A 16797-nucleotide genomic window follows, 5' to 3' on the forward strand; every position below is an offset into this window, starting at 1 on the left:
GCATCTACATTTCCTAGGGCCATAAATAAGTTATGGTCTTTGGTAAGTCTGTGACATGAAAAAGACACCAGACAGCCTGTGGGCCGATGACCTAGCTGTTAGGTCCCTTTTTAAATAACAAACAAAACAAACAAGCAAGGCTTGGGTATTACCTACTAATTAGACACGGCGGGAATTCACTCCAGTATCTCGACCGCAAGCTGTTTTCCTTATGCGAGGCCGCCTACTGTGAAGCACACACAGTGTGCCTGAGGACTCCACTGCGATGACTACTATGAATATATTAGTGATCCTCCTAGTGGGAGTGTGGAGGACGTTAGCACGTAAGTAACACTTTGACATAATGTTTTTAATGTACTGTACATACTTTTATATTTTTGTAAGATAATCTGGACCAAGCTAAACTTCACACAATATCGGTTATAAAGGGAGTGATTATCTTTCATGGTAAGGTCCAGTACCCATAGCTATAGGTGTTAGGTCAGTTCGGCTTGATTGTAGAATGAGTTAAAATTTCTCTTAATCTCGTCATTTGTAGGATAGCAGAAGGGGTGGTATACAACATCCGATTACGATATAATGCATTTAATGATATGAAGAATGTACCGAAGTATAGTACAAGTGGGTGAGAAAAAATAATATTGACTTCAAACACCGTTTTGCCAGTAAAATGTAAAATTCTTGGAGACCTCTTTGAATTCATTAGTGCCATTTCTATAGGCAACTTTAAATAAATAAATAAATAAATAAATAAATAAATAAATAAATAAATAAATAAATAAATAAATAAATAAATAAATAAATATAGATTCAACCTGTTACGAATAGCTTCTCTTGTAAACAAACTAGAAAAATACTTAGTAGGATGGCCTGAATTCAACATAATGACATCCTTAACTGTTCTGCTTGGTCTTCTTGACCGCCTCCATTGCTTTTCGTATCGAACGGCTCCTCAATGATTCTTAAGAGGCTGAGTGAACTCTGTTCCAACTCACAATTAAAATTCCTGGACTGGCTGGAAATCGAACCTAGGACCTCTGAATAAGAGGCGGACATGCTAGCCCAACACCATGAGGTTGGCTACGATAATTGTAGCAAAGTCGAGAAAATTCCAGACTGTTAGAAAACATATTCTTATGCCAGGAAAATTATTGCTATCAGTGGGAATAGAACCCCAATCACCCGACTGAGAGGCCGAAGTGGTACATCTCGACTACTCTGCTAGCTCGCGTTTTCCATGTATAAACGTTTTTAACCACCTACGCATGAGTTCGTTTACGTGTTCAGTGAAATATTCGTGTTCATCTGTGTTCATGTTTGGTTTTTCTTTTTCTCTCTCCGAATACAAAAACACGGTTTACACGCTGAGCTCTAGTTCATTCACACAGCCTTATACATTTGCCTCTGACAAATACTGTATAATGGTTTAGAATGAAAATGTAAGTATGCACTTAACTTAGGGTTTCTATTGAAGATAACAGTATTCTTTGCTCTTTGAAACGCCCAAGATTGTTCTGTGCTACAAATAGCATAAATCAACAATACTAATCGAGTATGTATCCTAGGCCGTGAAGACACATCAAAATGTACGATTTTAAATTAGCCTTTAATAATATACTGTCTATTTTAAGTTCCTTAGGATAAAGAATTAATTTAGTTTTTTATAGCATGTATTTAAAATAGTTTAAGGTTCATCGGGATAAAGAACGAACTTATCATTTAATAATGAAATGAAAATCCACACCCTGTTTCCAGTCACTTGACCGGGTCAGGAATGGAATGAATGAAGCCCCCATCTAGCGACCAGGATAGGAACTGTGTCGACTGCCGAAGCCTGTCGCACTCCTTTGGGGCAATGATTAATGACTGACGGGTGAAATGAAATGATATTGGAGAGTGTCGCTGGAATTAAAGATGGCAGGGAAAACCGGAGTGCCCGGAGGGAAACCTGCCCCGCCTCCGCTTTGTCTAGACCGCAGGGCCAGCGAATTAGTTAGTAGGTAAATAATTTGATATGTAGCATGTATCACTTTCATAATCTGTATTTAACAGAGCAACAAATAGGTTGAAATGACTCTTTTTTTTTTTTTTGGTTTACAAAGTGACGAAGAACATAGCAATAATTGTGTAATTATTCAGAATATTTGACCGGGATCATTTCATAATATGTATTTTAAATGTCCGATTCCTTGACTGAAATCCCCCTTTGGATGTGGGGTTGTAGAATAATATCCACGGTATCCCCTGCCTGTCGTAAGAGGCGGCAAAAAGGGGCTTAAGGGCCTCATAACTTGGGAGCGTGGTTTGGCGATCTTGGGTCCCTTAGATGAGTCCTGGCACTGCTTCCTCTTACTTGAGCCAGGCTTCTCACTTTCATCTATCCTATCCGACCTCGCTTGGTCAACTCTTGTTCTTTTCCGATCCTGACGGTATTAGTTTTGCGAGGCCTAGGGAGCCTTTCAATTTCACAAAAAGTAATAGAAATGTGAAGAAAGGTTAGATGTAGTAAGAGCTCGATGGAGGAGAGCCAAAGTATGATGGTTCCGATGAACCGTGATAGTTGCACAGTTATAATTTATTTTAAAATAATAATCACCACCACCACCACCATCACCATACTTGCCTGAAAGGTCAAAGTCGAGGTCTTCGGTTCATATGATCCCGGGTTCGATTCTGCGTCTAATTCATCTGACTCGGGGAATGAGTATTTTTGCTTGTCACAATACATTCCTCTTCATATATACACTACCAACTACCACAGAAGCATGGCATCCGAAAAAAAAGGATCAAATCCACATGTGTAACCCCACTATAGTGCAGAGGACAAGCGGTGGAAGAAGAATAACAAGAAGAATGTGTATTTAAAATAACTTTAAGTTCATTGGTTCTCACGCAACAATTTATACCAGGCTTACATATCCTCCCCAAATCATGTCTACAGAATATGATCTTGGTGATACAAATTACAATATTTCGTGGTTCATTCTCGATGCGTCGCCAAGAGAACTATCTGTGTTGGTGCGACGTAAAAGCCACTAGCAAAAAAGCATTCTCGATGGTAAATGCCAGGAATGATTTGTGACATTCTTTATGAAGGGACTTCACGTAATACATAACGAACTCAGTGAAGTTCTTGGTAAATAAAGTTTGTGAGAAAGTGACGTCAGCCTCTACATCATCAAACGACAGCGTAATCGAACAATCCTTTTCAATACTTGTATTTTTTTTTTTTTTTTTTTACTTGGTGTACAATACAGCAGGCCTAGTTCTGCATCATGAAAATCTGCAATCCCCTACAACTCATTTACTTAACGTAGGCCTACTGCCTTGTTAACACTCATGTTATTTGCTAATCGCTTTATAAAACAACTGTGATGTTAACCTGACTAAATTAGAGAAATAACTGATTTTAATCCCTTGCTCTCAGCAATATCATCAACATCAAATCACTTTTCTCGTGGTATCCTATCCAAAGCACACATAATCTCTTTGTAGTTTGAAAATACTGCATTTGTAATCTTAAAGTGTCCAGACCATCGCTGTTGCAAAAGACGGACGATTACTTTTGTGATTCTTCTCGCTTTAGTCGTATCATAGCAACATACAGGATTATAAACCTAACTAGCTGTAGTACCCGGCGTTGCTCGGATAGTTTCTGAAGGTTTACCTTTAAGATTTGTATTACCAGTTAGTTATGTGTGAAGTGAATTTTTATAGCATTCATTTTTTGAGATATTGATTGATATTTTACGAGCCATTATGTAGTTTTAGATTTATTTAAATGTGTTTGATTTCAAGTTTTAGATTATTTAATTTTTAAGCAAAACGTTGTCCTTGTGGAAGCACGAATTGACTGGGAAGTATTTGATCCTTTCAAAAAGTAATAAGTGTTAACTATATTTACCCATCGCGTTACAGATATAATGTACAGATTTCACCTGTTATTGAGACTGCCACCAATCAGCCTTGCGACCCCAAAAGCAGTGGATTCAACACTACTAATCTCGTTCATTTTAGACTGTTTACTTTTAAGCCCCTCTCAGCCCTCCGTCTAAATGAAGGCTCAACGTGGACTTAAACGGTATCCAGAGCGTCAAAATTCGTATCAGCGACACATAAACAACGGATTCGACATATATAGGTTATTTTCCATTATTTTTACACGTCATATCCTTCCATTCCCCACCCCCAGCGGGTGCTGTGACGTTTCATATTCATAGTATTTTATTTTTCAAATGGTAAGTGAAATATGTACAGAGTTTCGTTGAGTGGTAGTGGTGACTATAGAGCTATCCTGGAACATACCCATATACATCCATAATCTCGGTTATTTTTCTCCTCTCCTCTCCTCTCCTCTCCTCAACTTCCATTCTGATTGCGGCTGAAGTATGACTTAACCAGCATCCAGAGTGTCACAGTTCAACTCAGCGACCTCCAAAACAATGTATTCGCCATTAATATCAGTCATTTCCGTTTATGTTTATATTTCACCACATCTCCTAGGAGTGCTAGGGTTGTTTTACCTCAACAGTATTTTTTTCAGATAGTAAGTCATACGTGTAGCACTTTTGTATGCGGGCTATGCTGGAAGAAACACACATGCATCGGTAATTTTGGTCATTTTGAACATTTTCTCATCTCCATGCCGATGGGGGCTGAACAACGACATCCGGCGTGTCATTATTCACATCAGCGACTCCGAAAGCTATGATCTGTACATTAATATTTGTCGTTGTCTATTATTTTTATATTTCACCCGTCTTTCTGTGTTTTTTTATAATTAATCCCCGCCTCTAGGTGTGCTACGGGTACCTTACTCCCATAGAAATTTCTTCTATATATAGTAAGTCATGTGTGTACCAAGTTTGGTTGAGAAATATGCTACAATATAAACACATACGTCCTTAAAGTTGGTCACTTTGGACATTTTCCTTCCTTCGTCCGTTCTCATCCCCCTGCCGATTGGGACCGAACGTTATCTTAAATTGCAAACAGAGTGTCACAGTTTGTCTTAGCGACACCGAAAAGTATGGATTAGACACAAATATCCGTTCTTTTCGGTTAAGTTTTACATTTTGCCCCTGCATTAAAGTCTAGAGGTCTCTTACCCCTAAGGTATTTTTTCCAGATAGTAAGTCCAATTTTGGTTGAGAGTTATGGTGGAACATACATGCATACATTCATTACCTCGGTCATTTTGGATTTTCACCTCTTTTCACCCCTATGCGAAAGGATGCTGATCATGGACTTCTAAAAAATCCGGAGCGTCACTATTCATCTCACCGACCCAGAAAATAAGGGATTCAACACTATTTTCGATTATTTCTACATTTCACTCCGTCGTAGGGGTGCTAGGGTTGTCATAGCACCACGCAGTTTGCCTCCTGATGGTAAATCATAAGTGAACTAAACTTAGTTGTAATCACGCCCGTAGTCCCTAAAATTACGGATTCAACACCAACATCGAGCGTTTTTAGTTAAAATTATGTTTTAGCCCCCTCTAGGGCTTCTAGGGGTGTCATGCCCTCACAATTTTTTTTAGATAGTAGGTAATATTTGAACCAAGTTCAGTTGACGGCAATACTGGAACGTGCATACTAACATCCATAATCTCGGTCATTTGGACATTTTCTTTTCTTCACTCCTTTTTACCTGCCTGCCAGTTGGGGCTCAACTTTAATTTAAACGACACCCGGAGTGTCACTACTCATTTCAGTGACCCCCAAAACTATGGACCTGATACTATTTTCGATTATTTTTATATCTCACTCCCTCCAAAACCTGCACCTATGGGTGCTAAAGCTTTCATACCCCCACGTGGTTTAACTCCTGATTATAAGTCATAAGTGTACCAGGTTTAATTGGAATCGCTCCAGTAGTCCCGAAAACTATTGATTCGACATTATTATTGTTCATTTTTAGTTATTTATATAATCCATATTTATTTCACCCCCTCCCCTAGTGGTTCTAGGTGTGTCCTATCTCAAACAGTACTTCCTCCTTATAGTAATCTTGTTTGATAGCTACGCTTGAACATACACATGCTACGTCCATTATCTTGGTCATTTTGAACAATTTCTTCATCACCCTTTCTCAATCCAAATGCCAAATGGGTCTATACTTGGACTTTAACAAATACGAAAGTCACCATTCATTTCAGCGACTCCGGAAAGTATGGATTCGACACTATTTTTGGTTCTTTGTATATTCTTCGACCCCCCTTCAAAGAGGGCTGAACTTGGACTTATAAAAAATCCAGATTGGCATCATTCACCTCAGCGACCCCGAAAATTGTGGATTTGACAGTATTTTCGATTATTTGTATATATATTATCATTCCCCCCATCTCCGCCCACCCGTGAACTTATAAACATTCCGGGGTGAAACAAATGATCTTACTGTCCCTGAAAACTGCCGATTTGACACTATTTTCGATTAGTTTTATATATCACTCTCCCCTCATCCTCACCCCAAAGGGGGCTAAACTTGGACTTTAAAAATTTCAGAGTGTTATTAATCATCTCAGAGACCGCGAAAAGTATGGATTCGACATTATTTTCGACTTATTTTTATATTTCACTCCCCCGTAAGTCCCGCCCCACAATAAAGGGGCTCAAAATAGAATTTTAAAAAATGCGGAGTGTCTATTTATCTCAGCGATCCCTAGAAAATGGATTCGAACTATTTTCGATTACTTTTATATCTCACTTTCCTCTCACCCTCCACCCCAAAAAAGACTGAACTTGGACTTATAAAAAAATCCGGGGTGTCACTATTTATCTCAGTAAACCCGAACAGTATGGATTCGACACTATTTTCGATTTTTTGATATGTCACGCCCCCTCGCTCCCACTCCAAAGGGGGCTGAACGTGGACTAAAAAAATCCGGAGTGTCCCTATTCATCTCAGCGACCCCAAAAAGTATGGATTCGACACTTTTTTCGATTATTTTGATATATCACACCCTAGCCCCCACCCCAAAGTGGGCTGAACTTGCACTTGAAAAAATTCCGGAGCGACACTATTCATCTCAGCGACCCCGAAAAGTATGGATTCGACACTATTTTCAAATATTTTTATATGCCTACCCCCTCGTCCCTCCACCCCTAAGGGTACTTGGGATGTCTTACCCCACGCGGTTTGTCTCCTGATGATAAGTCGTAAGTGTACCAAGTTTGGTGTAAAACGCTGTAATGGTTTAGGAGGAAATGTAATACGTACGTACGTACATACATACATACATACATACATACAATGCCATATCTTATCTTATCTTACTATATATAAAAATGTATGTATGTATGTATGTATGTATGTATGTATGTATGTATATGATACATCCCCTCCTAAACCACTGGAGCAATTTCAATCAAATTTTGAACACTTATTATTTGCTACCCGGAGACGAGCACTGTGGGGGTAAGCCACCTCTAGCCCCCTTAGGAGTGCGGGGTCAGGGGATCAGGTAAAAATATAATCGAAAATAGTGTCGAATCCGTAGTTTTGGGGGTTGTTGAGGTGAATAATGACACTCCCAATTTTTTTAAAGTCAAATTTCTTCTCCCATTTGCGTGAGGGGCGAGGGGGGACTGATGATGGATGTATGTGTGTAAATGACACATCTCCTCCTAAACCACTGGAGCAATTTCAATCAAATTTTGAACACATATTATTTGCGATCTGAAGACGAGCACTGTGGGGGTAAGCCACGACTAGCCCCCTTAAGGGTGGGGAGTTAGGCGGTTCAGGAAAAAACATAATCGAAAATAGTGTCGAATCCATAGTTTTGGGGTCGCTGAGGTGAATAGTGGCACTCCCGATTTTTTAAAAGTCAAATTTCTGCTCCCATTTGGGTGAGGGGCGAGGCGAGGGGGGACTGATGATGTATGTATGTGTGTAAATGACACATCTCCTAAACCACTGGAGCAATTTCAATCAAATTTTGAAACTTATTCTTTGCTTTCTGGAGACGAGCACTGTGAGGATAAGCCACCTCCAGCCCCCTTAGGGGTGGGGGGTTAGTGGGGGTCAGGTAAAAAAATAATCGAAAGTAGTGTCGAATCCGTAGTTTTTGGGGTCGCTGAGGTGAATAGTGACACTCCCGATTTTTAAAAGTCAAATTTTTGCTCCCATTTGGGTGGGGGGCGAAGGGGGACTGATGATGGATGTATGTGTGTAAATGACACATCTCCTAAACCACTGGAGCAATTTCAATCAAATTTTGAACACTTATTGTTTGCTATCTGAAGACGAACACTGTGGGGGGTAAGCCACCACTAGCTCCCTTTGCGGTGGGGGTTAAGGGGTTCAGGTAAAATCATAATCGAAAATAGTGTCGAATCCATAGTTTTGGGGTCGCTGAGGTGAATAGTGGCACTCCCGATTTTTTAAAAGTCAAATTTCTGCTCCCATTTGGGTGAGGGGCGAGGCGAGGGGGGGACTGATGATGGATGTATGTGTGTAAATGACACATCTCCTAAACCACTGGAGCAATTTCAATCGAATTTTGAAACTTATTCTTTGCTATCTGGAGACGAGCACTGTGGGGGTAAGGCACCTTTAGCCCCCTTAGGGGTGGGGGTTAGTGGGGGTCAGGTAAAACATAATCGAAAATAGTGTCGAATCCATAGTTTTTTGGGTCGCTGAGGTGAATAGTGACACTCCCGATTTTTAAAAGTCAAATTTCTGCTCCCATTTGGATGAGGGGCGAGGGGGTCGAAATATGAAATTAAATGAAAACAGTGTCGAATACATAGTTTTCGGGGTCTTCGAGGTGAATTGTACACTCCGGATTTTTGGATCAGGAGACAAACCACGTGGGGGTAAGACAGCCCAGGAAACCTTAGGAGCGGGGAGCAAGGGGGTCAGATATACAAATTAACGAAAATAGTGTCAAATCCATACTTTTCGGGGTCGCTGAGATGAATAGTGATACTCCGATTTTTTAAAGTCCAAGTTCAGCCCCATTTGGGGGGTGAGGGGGGAGTGATATATAAAAATAAAACGAAAATGTATGTATGTATGTATGTATGTATGTAAATGACACATCTCCTCCTAAACCACTGGAGCAATTTCAAGCAAAGTTTGAACACTTATTATTTGCTATCCGGAGACGAGCAGTGTGGGGGTAAGCCACCTCTAGCCCCCTTAGGAGTGGGGGTTAGTGGGGTCAGGTAAAACAATAATCGAAAATAGTGTCGAATCCGTAGTTCTTAGGATCGCTGAGGTGAATAGTGGCACTCCCGATTTTTTAAAAGTGAAATTTCTGCTCCCATTTTGGTGGGGGGCTAGGGGGGACTGATGATGGGTGTATGTGTGTAAATGACACATCTCCTAAACCACTGGAGCAATTTCAATCGAATTTTGAAACTTATTCTTTGCTATCTGGAGACGAGCACTGTGGGGGTAAGCCGCCTCTAGCCCCCTTAGGGGTGAGGGTTATGGGGGTCAGGTAAAAAAATAATCGAAAATAGTGTCGAATCCATAGTTTTTGGAGTCGCTGAGGTGTATAGTGACCCTCCCGATTTTTTAAAAGTGAAATTTCTACTCCTAGTTGGGTGGGGGCGAGAGGGACTGATATATAAAATTAAACGAAAATAGTGTCGAATACATAGTTTTCGGGGTCGTCGAGGTGAATTGTACACTCCGATTTTTTAGGATCAGGATACAAACCACGTGGGGATAAGACAGCCCAGGAAACCTTAGGGCCGAGGGGGACAAAAGGGTCAGATATACAAATTAACGAAAATATTGTCGAATCCACAGTTTTCGGGGTCGCTGAGATGAATAGTGACAATCCAGGTTTTATAAAGTCCAAGTTCAGCGCCCTTTGGGGGGAGAGCGGCGAGTGATATATAAATATAAACGAAAATAGTGTCGAATACATAGTTTTCGGGATCGCCGAGGTGAATTGTAGACATCGGATTTTTAGTATCAGGAGATAACCACGTGGGGGTAAGACAGCACAGGAACCCTTAGGGGCGGGGGTGAGGGGGGTCATATATACAAATTAACGAAAATAGTGTCGAATTCATACTTTTCGGGGTCGCTGGGATGAATAGTGACACTCCGGATTTTTAGTATCGGGAGACAAACCTTGGGGGTAATACACCCCAAGAAACCTTAGGGGTAGGTGGGGCAAGGGAGCTCAGATACAAAAATCATCAAAAGTAGTGTTGAATCCATACTTTTCGTGATCGCTGAGATGAAGAGTCACACTTCGGAATTGTTTTAAGTCCAAGTTCAGAGCCCTTCATGGTAAGGGGGGATGGGAGAATGATATATATAAATAATCGAAAATAGTGTCGAATCCATACTTGTCGGGGTCGCTGAGATGAATAATGGCACTCCGGAATTTTTTTTAAGTTCAGCCCCCTTCGTGGTGGGTGGCAATTGGAGAGTGATATATAAAAATAAACGAAAATAATGTTGAATCCATAGTTGTCGAGGTCGCTGAGATGAATGGTGAGACCCCGGATATTTTACAAGTCCAAGTTCATCCCCCTTTCTGGTGGGGGGGGTGAGGGGGATTCAGATTTAAAAATAATCGAAAATAGTGTCGAAGCCATAGTTTTCGGGGTCGCTGAGATAAATAGTAACACTCCCGATTTTTAAAACTCAAAGTTTAACCCCCTTTAGTGGGGGAGTGAGATACAATAATAATAATAATAATAATAATAATAATAATAATAATAATAATAATGGAATATAGTGCCTAATCTATAGTTTTCTGGGTCGCTGAGATGAATAGTAACATTCCGGATTTTTAAAGTTCAGCTTCAGCCCCCTTTAGCATAGAGGGTGAGAAAGGGTGAAAAAATAGTCAAAAATGTCCCCCTTTGGCATAGAGGGTGAAAAAGGGTGAGAAAATAAATGGTCAAGAATGCCCAAGGTAATAGACGTGTGTATGTTCCAGCATGACTTTCAAGTATGACTTACTACCTGGAAAACATACTATGGGAGTAAGACGCCCCTAGAACCACTTCGGAAGCGGGTGAAATATATAATCCATATTAATAAATAGAAGTCAGTTTGGCGCGATCTATATATACTGTACTATACATATATAAATTAAGGCATAAAAATGAAAACAGGCGTGAATTAGTGAGACCATTCTAGGCATCCTAGGATCTTAAAACTTGGTACCAGACAACTTGATGACTTCAGGATCCCTAGAAAAATCTAAAATTCTCAAAATTCTCTGAGAGGGACACGTTGGGAGTTTCAAATCTGGATAAGAACACAGTCGGTGATATTTATCCTGAACGATAACCTATAGTTTTCATGGGCTTAAAAGTTTCCTGAAAGTTCTAATTTTTAACCCCCTCCCCCATATCAAGATGGCAGCACAATCTCCAAGACGAGTTAGAAAATATAAATTTGACAAAATTATAGCTTTTTGCCTGTAACCGATGGGAAATTTACGAGATGTTTAAAAAATATTTTTTACCCCCCAAAAATATCGAAATATGGAGGCGATTTTAATGACGGTGCAGACCTTCCTTTCGAGTTATTTGGTGGCTAAACGGTAAGTCGTATCACAAAACGGATGGCACAATCTCACTTCAATTTGGAGTGATCTACAACTTTGGTCCTATGACTTTGTCGTATCTCTATCCCTTATGTTAAATTTGGTTCTAGTTCTGAATTTACCTAAATTTTGCACTTTCTACACGTATAATTGATGGTTTGATTCACTTATAAGTAGACCTGGGATTTTAAGGCAAATGCCTATTTCGTTCCTTACGAAATAACATGATTTTTTAAAATATGTTGACGTTTCATGATAAATCCCTTACATTAATAGAGTTTTATAGTGCCCTAAAATGCCTATTTGGACCTTTAGAGCCTATTTTACTATTTTAGTGTCTAAAAATGCCTATTTTCTACATTTAAAATAAAATTCAACTTCTTTAATTTTTACAATCACACACTGGACATCCCTGGAACGAGCAGAACAGCAGAGGGTGGGTTTTTCACAGAAATGTGCTCTTCCCAGACAACTGTCATCAAAGGAATGCTGAGTGAAGGGTGGAGGTGGAGGATTAGCTCAGAGGAACAACGAGCAGGTAGTAAAGGACTTACTGTGACGGGGTGAGGGGGAGGATTATCTAGGAAGAACAAGGAGCAGGTAGTAAGAAGGGACATACTGTGTCAAGTCGCCAGTGAAAGAACATCTGTTTAAGTGAATATAGTTCATCATGCCTAAAACGAAATCATTTAAGAGAGCGCTTATACAACAATGGCTTGTACAATTTCCAGGGATGACTTTTGATGGCAAGATTATTTTCTGCCAGTACTGCAGTAAACAGGTATGTCGATATATCTTAAATTTCATATTAATCTAAAACTAAGGTTTTGATACTGGCTCCTCTAATTAATTTTAGGGACCTAGCCCAGGCAACCTGGGTTCGATTTCCAGTACCGGCAGTAATTTAGAAGTCTATGAGGTCTGGAACGCTGTTGATCCAGCATCGTGAGGACAATTGAGGAGCTACAGTGGGCAGGAGTCACGGAGGCAAGGCAATACGGCTGAGGGATATATCGTGCTGACCACACGCCACCCAATATTTGCAGGCCATTAGCTGGGCAGCAACCGTTATTGAAACCAAGGCCCTTCGGGCACTGTAGTGTTCTTGTTCTTAATTAACTTTAGAGCAATAATGGCTTAATTTAAATAGTTCAAAATTACAAATTGTATTCAATAGCTCACCTTTTCTATTCCTCATCTTAGTCTCTAATTGACATCGCTTTATTGTGTTTTAGATTTCACATGAGAAAAATATGCCACCTTCAGCAGCATACAGATACTGCCAGTCACAAAGCGAAAGCAGCCATGAAAAGTAACATTAGACAGATTCTGCTCACACAAACTATATCTCCTACAACCCATAATGGTTTCTATGCTGATATGTGTAGAGCCCTAGTTGCAGCAAATATCCCCTGGAATGTTGTGCATAATCCAGTTTTCAGAATTTTTTTTTTTACAGAAATACACCAAGCAGCACATCTCATCAGCATCTACATTAAAGAAAAACTACTTGGATATGTGTTACAATGAGGTCATTTTGTCAGTCAGGGAGGATATTGGACGAAACCACCGACTCTGTGGGCAGGTACATTGCTAACCTTATAGCAGGAAAACTGGAACCCAATCTGGCATCTACCGCTCACCTTCTTTGCTCTGAACAGCTTGAGAAAGTCAATAGTCAAAGCATTGCATACTTCTTCAACAAGGGATTGCAATTGTTGTATCCTGGGAGTGTTGATGATTCTAAAGTCCTGCTCCTTGTCTCCGATGCTGCTTCCTACATGACTGCCACTGCACCTCTCCTCAAAACTTTCTATCCTTCTTTAATTCATGTTACTTGCATGGTCCATGCCTTGCATAGACTCGCAGAAACAGTTAGGGCCGAGTTTCCTGCAGTAAATACTCTCATTTCAACAATGAAGAAAGTGTTCTGTAAGGCTCCGTCAAGAATAGCCATCTTTCGAGAGAAACTCCCCTCTATTCCACTTCCATCACAGCCAATCATCAACCGTTGGGGTTCCTGGATGGAAGCTGACCTGTATTATTCAGAACATCTTGAGGAAATCATGACTGTGATAGACAATTTGCCTTTAACGGACAGCATCTGCATGTGTGTTGTCTGCCAAAGAGCTGTTAAATGATTGTTCCAGTGTTCAGAGAGACATTGTGTATATTCAGGCAAATGTTTCATTTCTTCCAGTCATCATTACAAAAATGGAGGAAAAAGGAAACAGTCTCAAACAGCAATTTTCTGTAATTGAGGAGGCTGAGAATAACATACGAAGTGCTAGGCGCAAGGTAGGGGTAAAATAAGAGACAAGTAGTCTTGTGTACTGCAGAAGAACCCAGGTTATTCAGTGCTGAAAAGGGTACATCAGGTAATGGATGGGGAAAAGGTAGACTTCATCATCATCATCATCATCATCATCATCTGTTTACCCTCCAGGTTCGGTTTTTCCCTCGGACTTAGCGAGGGATCCTACCTCTAACTCCTCAAGGGCAGTGTCCTGGAGCTTCAGACTCTTGGTCTGGGGATACAACTGGGGAGTATGACCAGTACCTCACCCAGGCGGCCTCACCTGCTATGCTGAACAGGGGCCTTGTGGAGGGATGGGAAGATTGGAAGGGATAGGCAAGGAAGAGGGAAGGAAACGGCCGTGGCCTTAAGTTAGGTACCATCCCGGCATTCGCCTGGAGGAGAAGTGGGAAACCGCGGAAAACCACTTCCAGGATGGCTGAGGTGGGAATCGAACCCACCTCTACTCAGTTGACCTCCCGAGGCTGAGTGGACCCCGTTCCAGCCCTCGTACCACTTTTCAAATTTCGTGGCAGAGCCGGGAATCGAACCCGGGCCTCCGGGGGTGGCAGCTAATCACGCTAACCACTACACCACAGAGGCGGACAAAGGTAGACTTACTAAGTAAAATTGAATTGAAAAATGTAGGTAAATTTTCCTTTGCGCCTCTAACATCTTTGAATGTGGAGCACTCTTTTTCTGCTTTCAGAATAATTTTAATAGACAAAAGACACAGCCTGACTGTGGAAAATTTGGAGAAGATTATTGTTATATACTGTAAAGCAAACTGCGAATGAAAGTACAGTAGGGATGTTCCTCACAAATAATAAACACATACTCCATTCGTGTTTACACCGTTATCGGATGCCTACAGTACTGTAATTGTGTACAGTGATTTTAGTATTAAGGTTTTAGATCAGTACAGATAATGATATATCATATAATCCATAACTTTTTTGACATGACTTTTTTATATTGTTTTTGATAAATGTTTTTTTTATTCTGTCTTAATTTTGCAGTTATTTCGGTTAAGAATAGGGATACCACGTTTGTTAAAGTAAAAAACGATCACGTTACAGTTTAAGTGTATATTGTAATATTTTAAAGTGTATTTCCTGCCTATCCACATTTTAAAACATATTTTAAGTGTCTATTTTCTCTTTTAAAAGCCTACTTACTTGTTTTAAAAGCCTATTTTAGGCGCCTAAAACTAATTTTTATAGAGCCTAAAATCCCAGGTCTACTTATAAGAAAGATGGGATCATCAAATTCTAAACGAATATAGGCCCACCCAGCCAAATTCTATGTTTGAAGCTGTCGCATAAGTATCTGAAAAATAATTCACTGTGTGAAAACCTTACACAAATTTCACCCTATTCAACGTTTCTAAAATAATCTTGCCTTTAAATAGATGAGATACGAGGAAATATCATAGGGCTAGCCATTTAGATAGCTAAATGAGGCCAGAGTCGTCTTTTTATACTATCCGTTTTCAAATATGAATGCACCGTTTAGCAGAAGTTATTCTGTAAATGAAGGTGAACATGCATATACTTCCGTATGTCGAACTACATTTATTAAGTCGATTTGTAGCGATCTAGAAAGGGATGTGTCTTACATTGTAATTAATACTTTACAAATCAATAGTGACTCTCAGCAGGAGGGCGTCTGCTGTTGTAATCAGTACTCCCCACATCGACTTTAACTAGCAATAGGACTAGCCTGTGGACCATTGTAATGCATATTCCCTTCTTGATTTGACTAGCAGAAGGCAAGGGAGCGTGCAATTTTTAAAAACTCTTTTACCTGATTCTCTTTATCATTAGGTAGAGGTGCCCCCGATTATAAACAAATTTACCCATCAAAATGTGACTGACGTTACGCATAGTAAATTGCGGCAGACAAGTGGACTTGTCGTTATCATTACAACTCTGCAACTCGCACTTCACATTGGAAACAACGTCTGCGGACCTCCCTATGCTTTTTCTCGTATAACGCCAAGAGACATGCAATTAGAAACTTTTTATTCACTTCATGTAGAGCAATTTACTTCGATATCCGTATACATTGTAGAATACCGTAGCGAAGCACGCGTACATTTGCTAGTATTATATAAATGAATGTATGTTTGTATGTATGTATTTATGTAAATGACACATCTCCTAAACCACTGGAGCAAAATCAAAGTAATTCGGTATACACATAACTTACTATCTGGAGACGAGCACTGTGGGGGTAAGCCATCCCTAGCACCCTTAGGGGTTAGGGGTCATGGGGGTTATATGTAAAATGAATAGAAAATAGTGTCGAATATATAGTTTTCGGGTTCGTTGACATGAACAGTGACACGCTGGATTTTGTAAAAGTCCAAGTCAGCCCCCTTCGTGAAGGGGGGCGAGTGGGAGTGATATATAAAAGTAATCGATAATAGCGTCAAATCGATTGATTTCGGGGTCACTGAGATGAATAGTAACACTCCGGAAATTTTTAAAGTACAACTTCAGCCCCCTTTTGAGTGGGGGGTTCGAGGGGGAGTGATGTATAAAAATAACCCAAAATGGTGACGAATCTATAGATTTCGTGGTCGCTGAGGTGAATAGTGACATTCCGGAATTTTTAAGTCGAACTTCAGCCCCCTTTGGGGTGGGGGGCGAGGTGTTAGTGATATATGGAAATAATCGTAAATAGTGTCGGATCCATACTATTGGGAGTTGCTGAGATAAAGAGTGTCACTCAGGATATTTTTAAAGTACAAGTTCGGCCCTCTTTGGGGTGGGAGGCGTACAAATATTACCTACTATCTGGAAAATATACTGCGGGGGAAAGACGTCCCTAGAACTTCTAGGGAAGGGGGTTAAATATAACCTAAAATAATAAATGGAAGTCGGTTTGGAACGATCTATATACGTAGTATGCTGCACTGTATATACAAGTTAAGGTATAAAAATTAAAATGGACGTGAATTAATGAG

General features: G+C 40.2%; 1 protein-coding gene across 2 annotated transcripts in view; it reads left to right on the plus strand.

The window, feature by feature from the left end:
• The first annotated feature begins 258 nt into the window (after positions 1–258).
• LOC136867254 (CLIP domain-containing serine protease HP8) overlaps positions 259–16797 on the plus strand; it is a 62971-nt gene continuing 46432 nt past the window's right edge. The window contains exon 1 of one of the 2 annotated variants that reach the window (XM_067144395.2): positions 259–323. In XM_067144395.2, coding sequence (XP_067000496.2) covers positions 266–323 — 58 coding nt within the window. In that variant the 5' untranslated portion in view covers positions 259–265. The remainder of the gene's footprint in view (positions 324–16797) is intronic. The other variant, XM_068227060.1, reaches the window with a different exon arrangement.

This window comes from Anabrus simplex, chromosome 3 (assembly GCF_040414725.1).
Source record: "Anabrus simplex isolate iqAnaSimp1 chromosome 3, ASM4041472v1, whole genome shotgun sequence".
Lineage (NCBI taxonomy): Eukaryota > Metazoa > Arthropoda > Insecta > Orthoptera > Tettigoniidae > Anabrus > Anabrus simplex.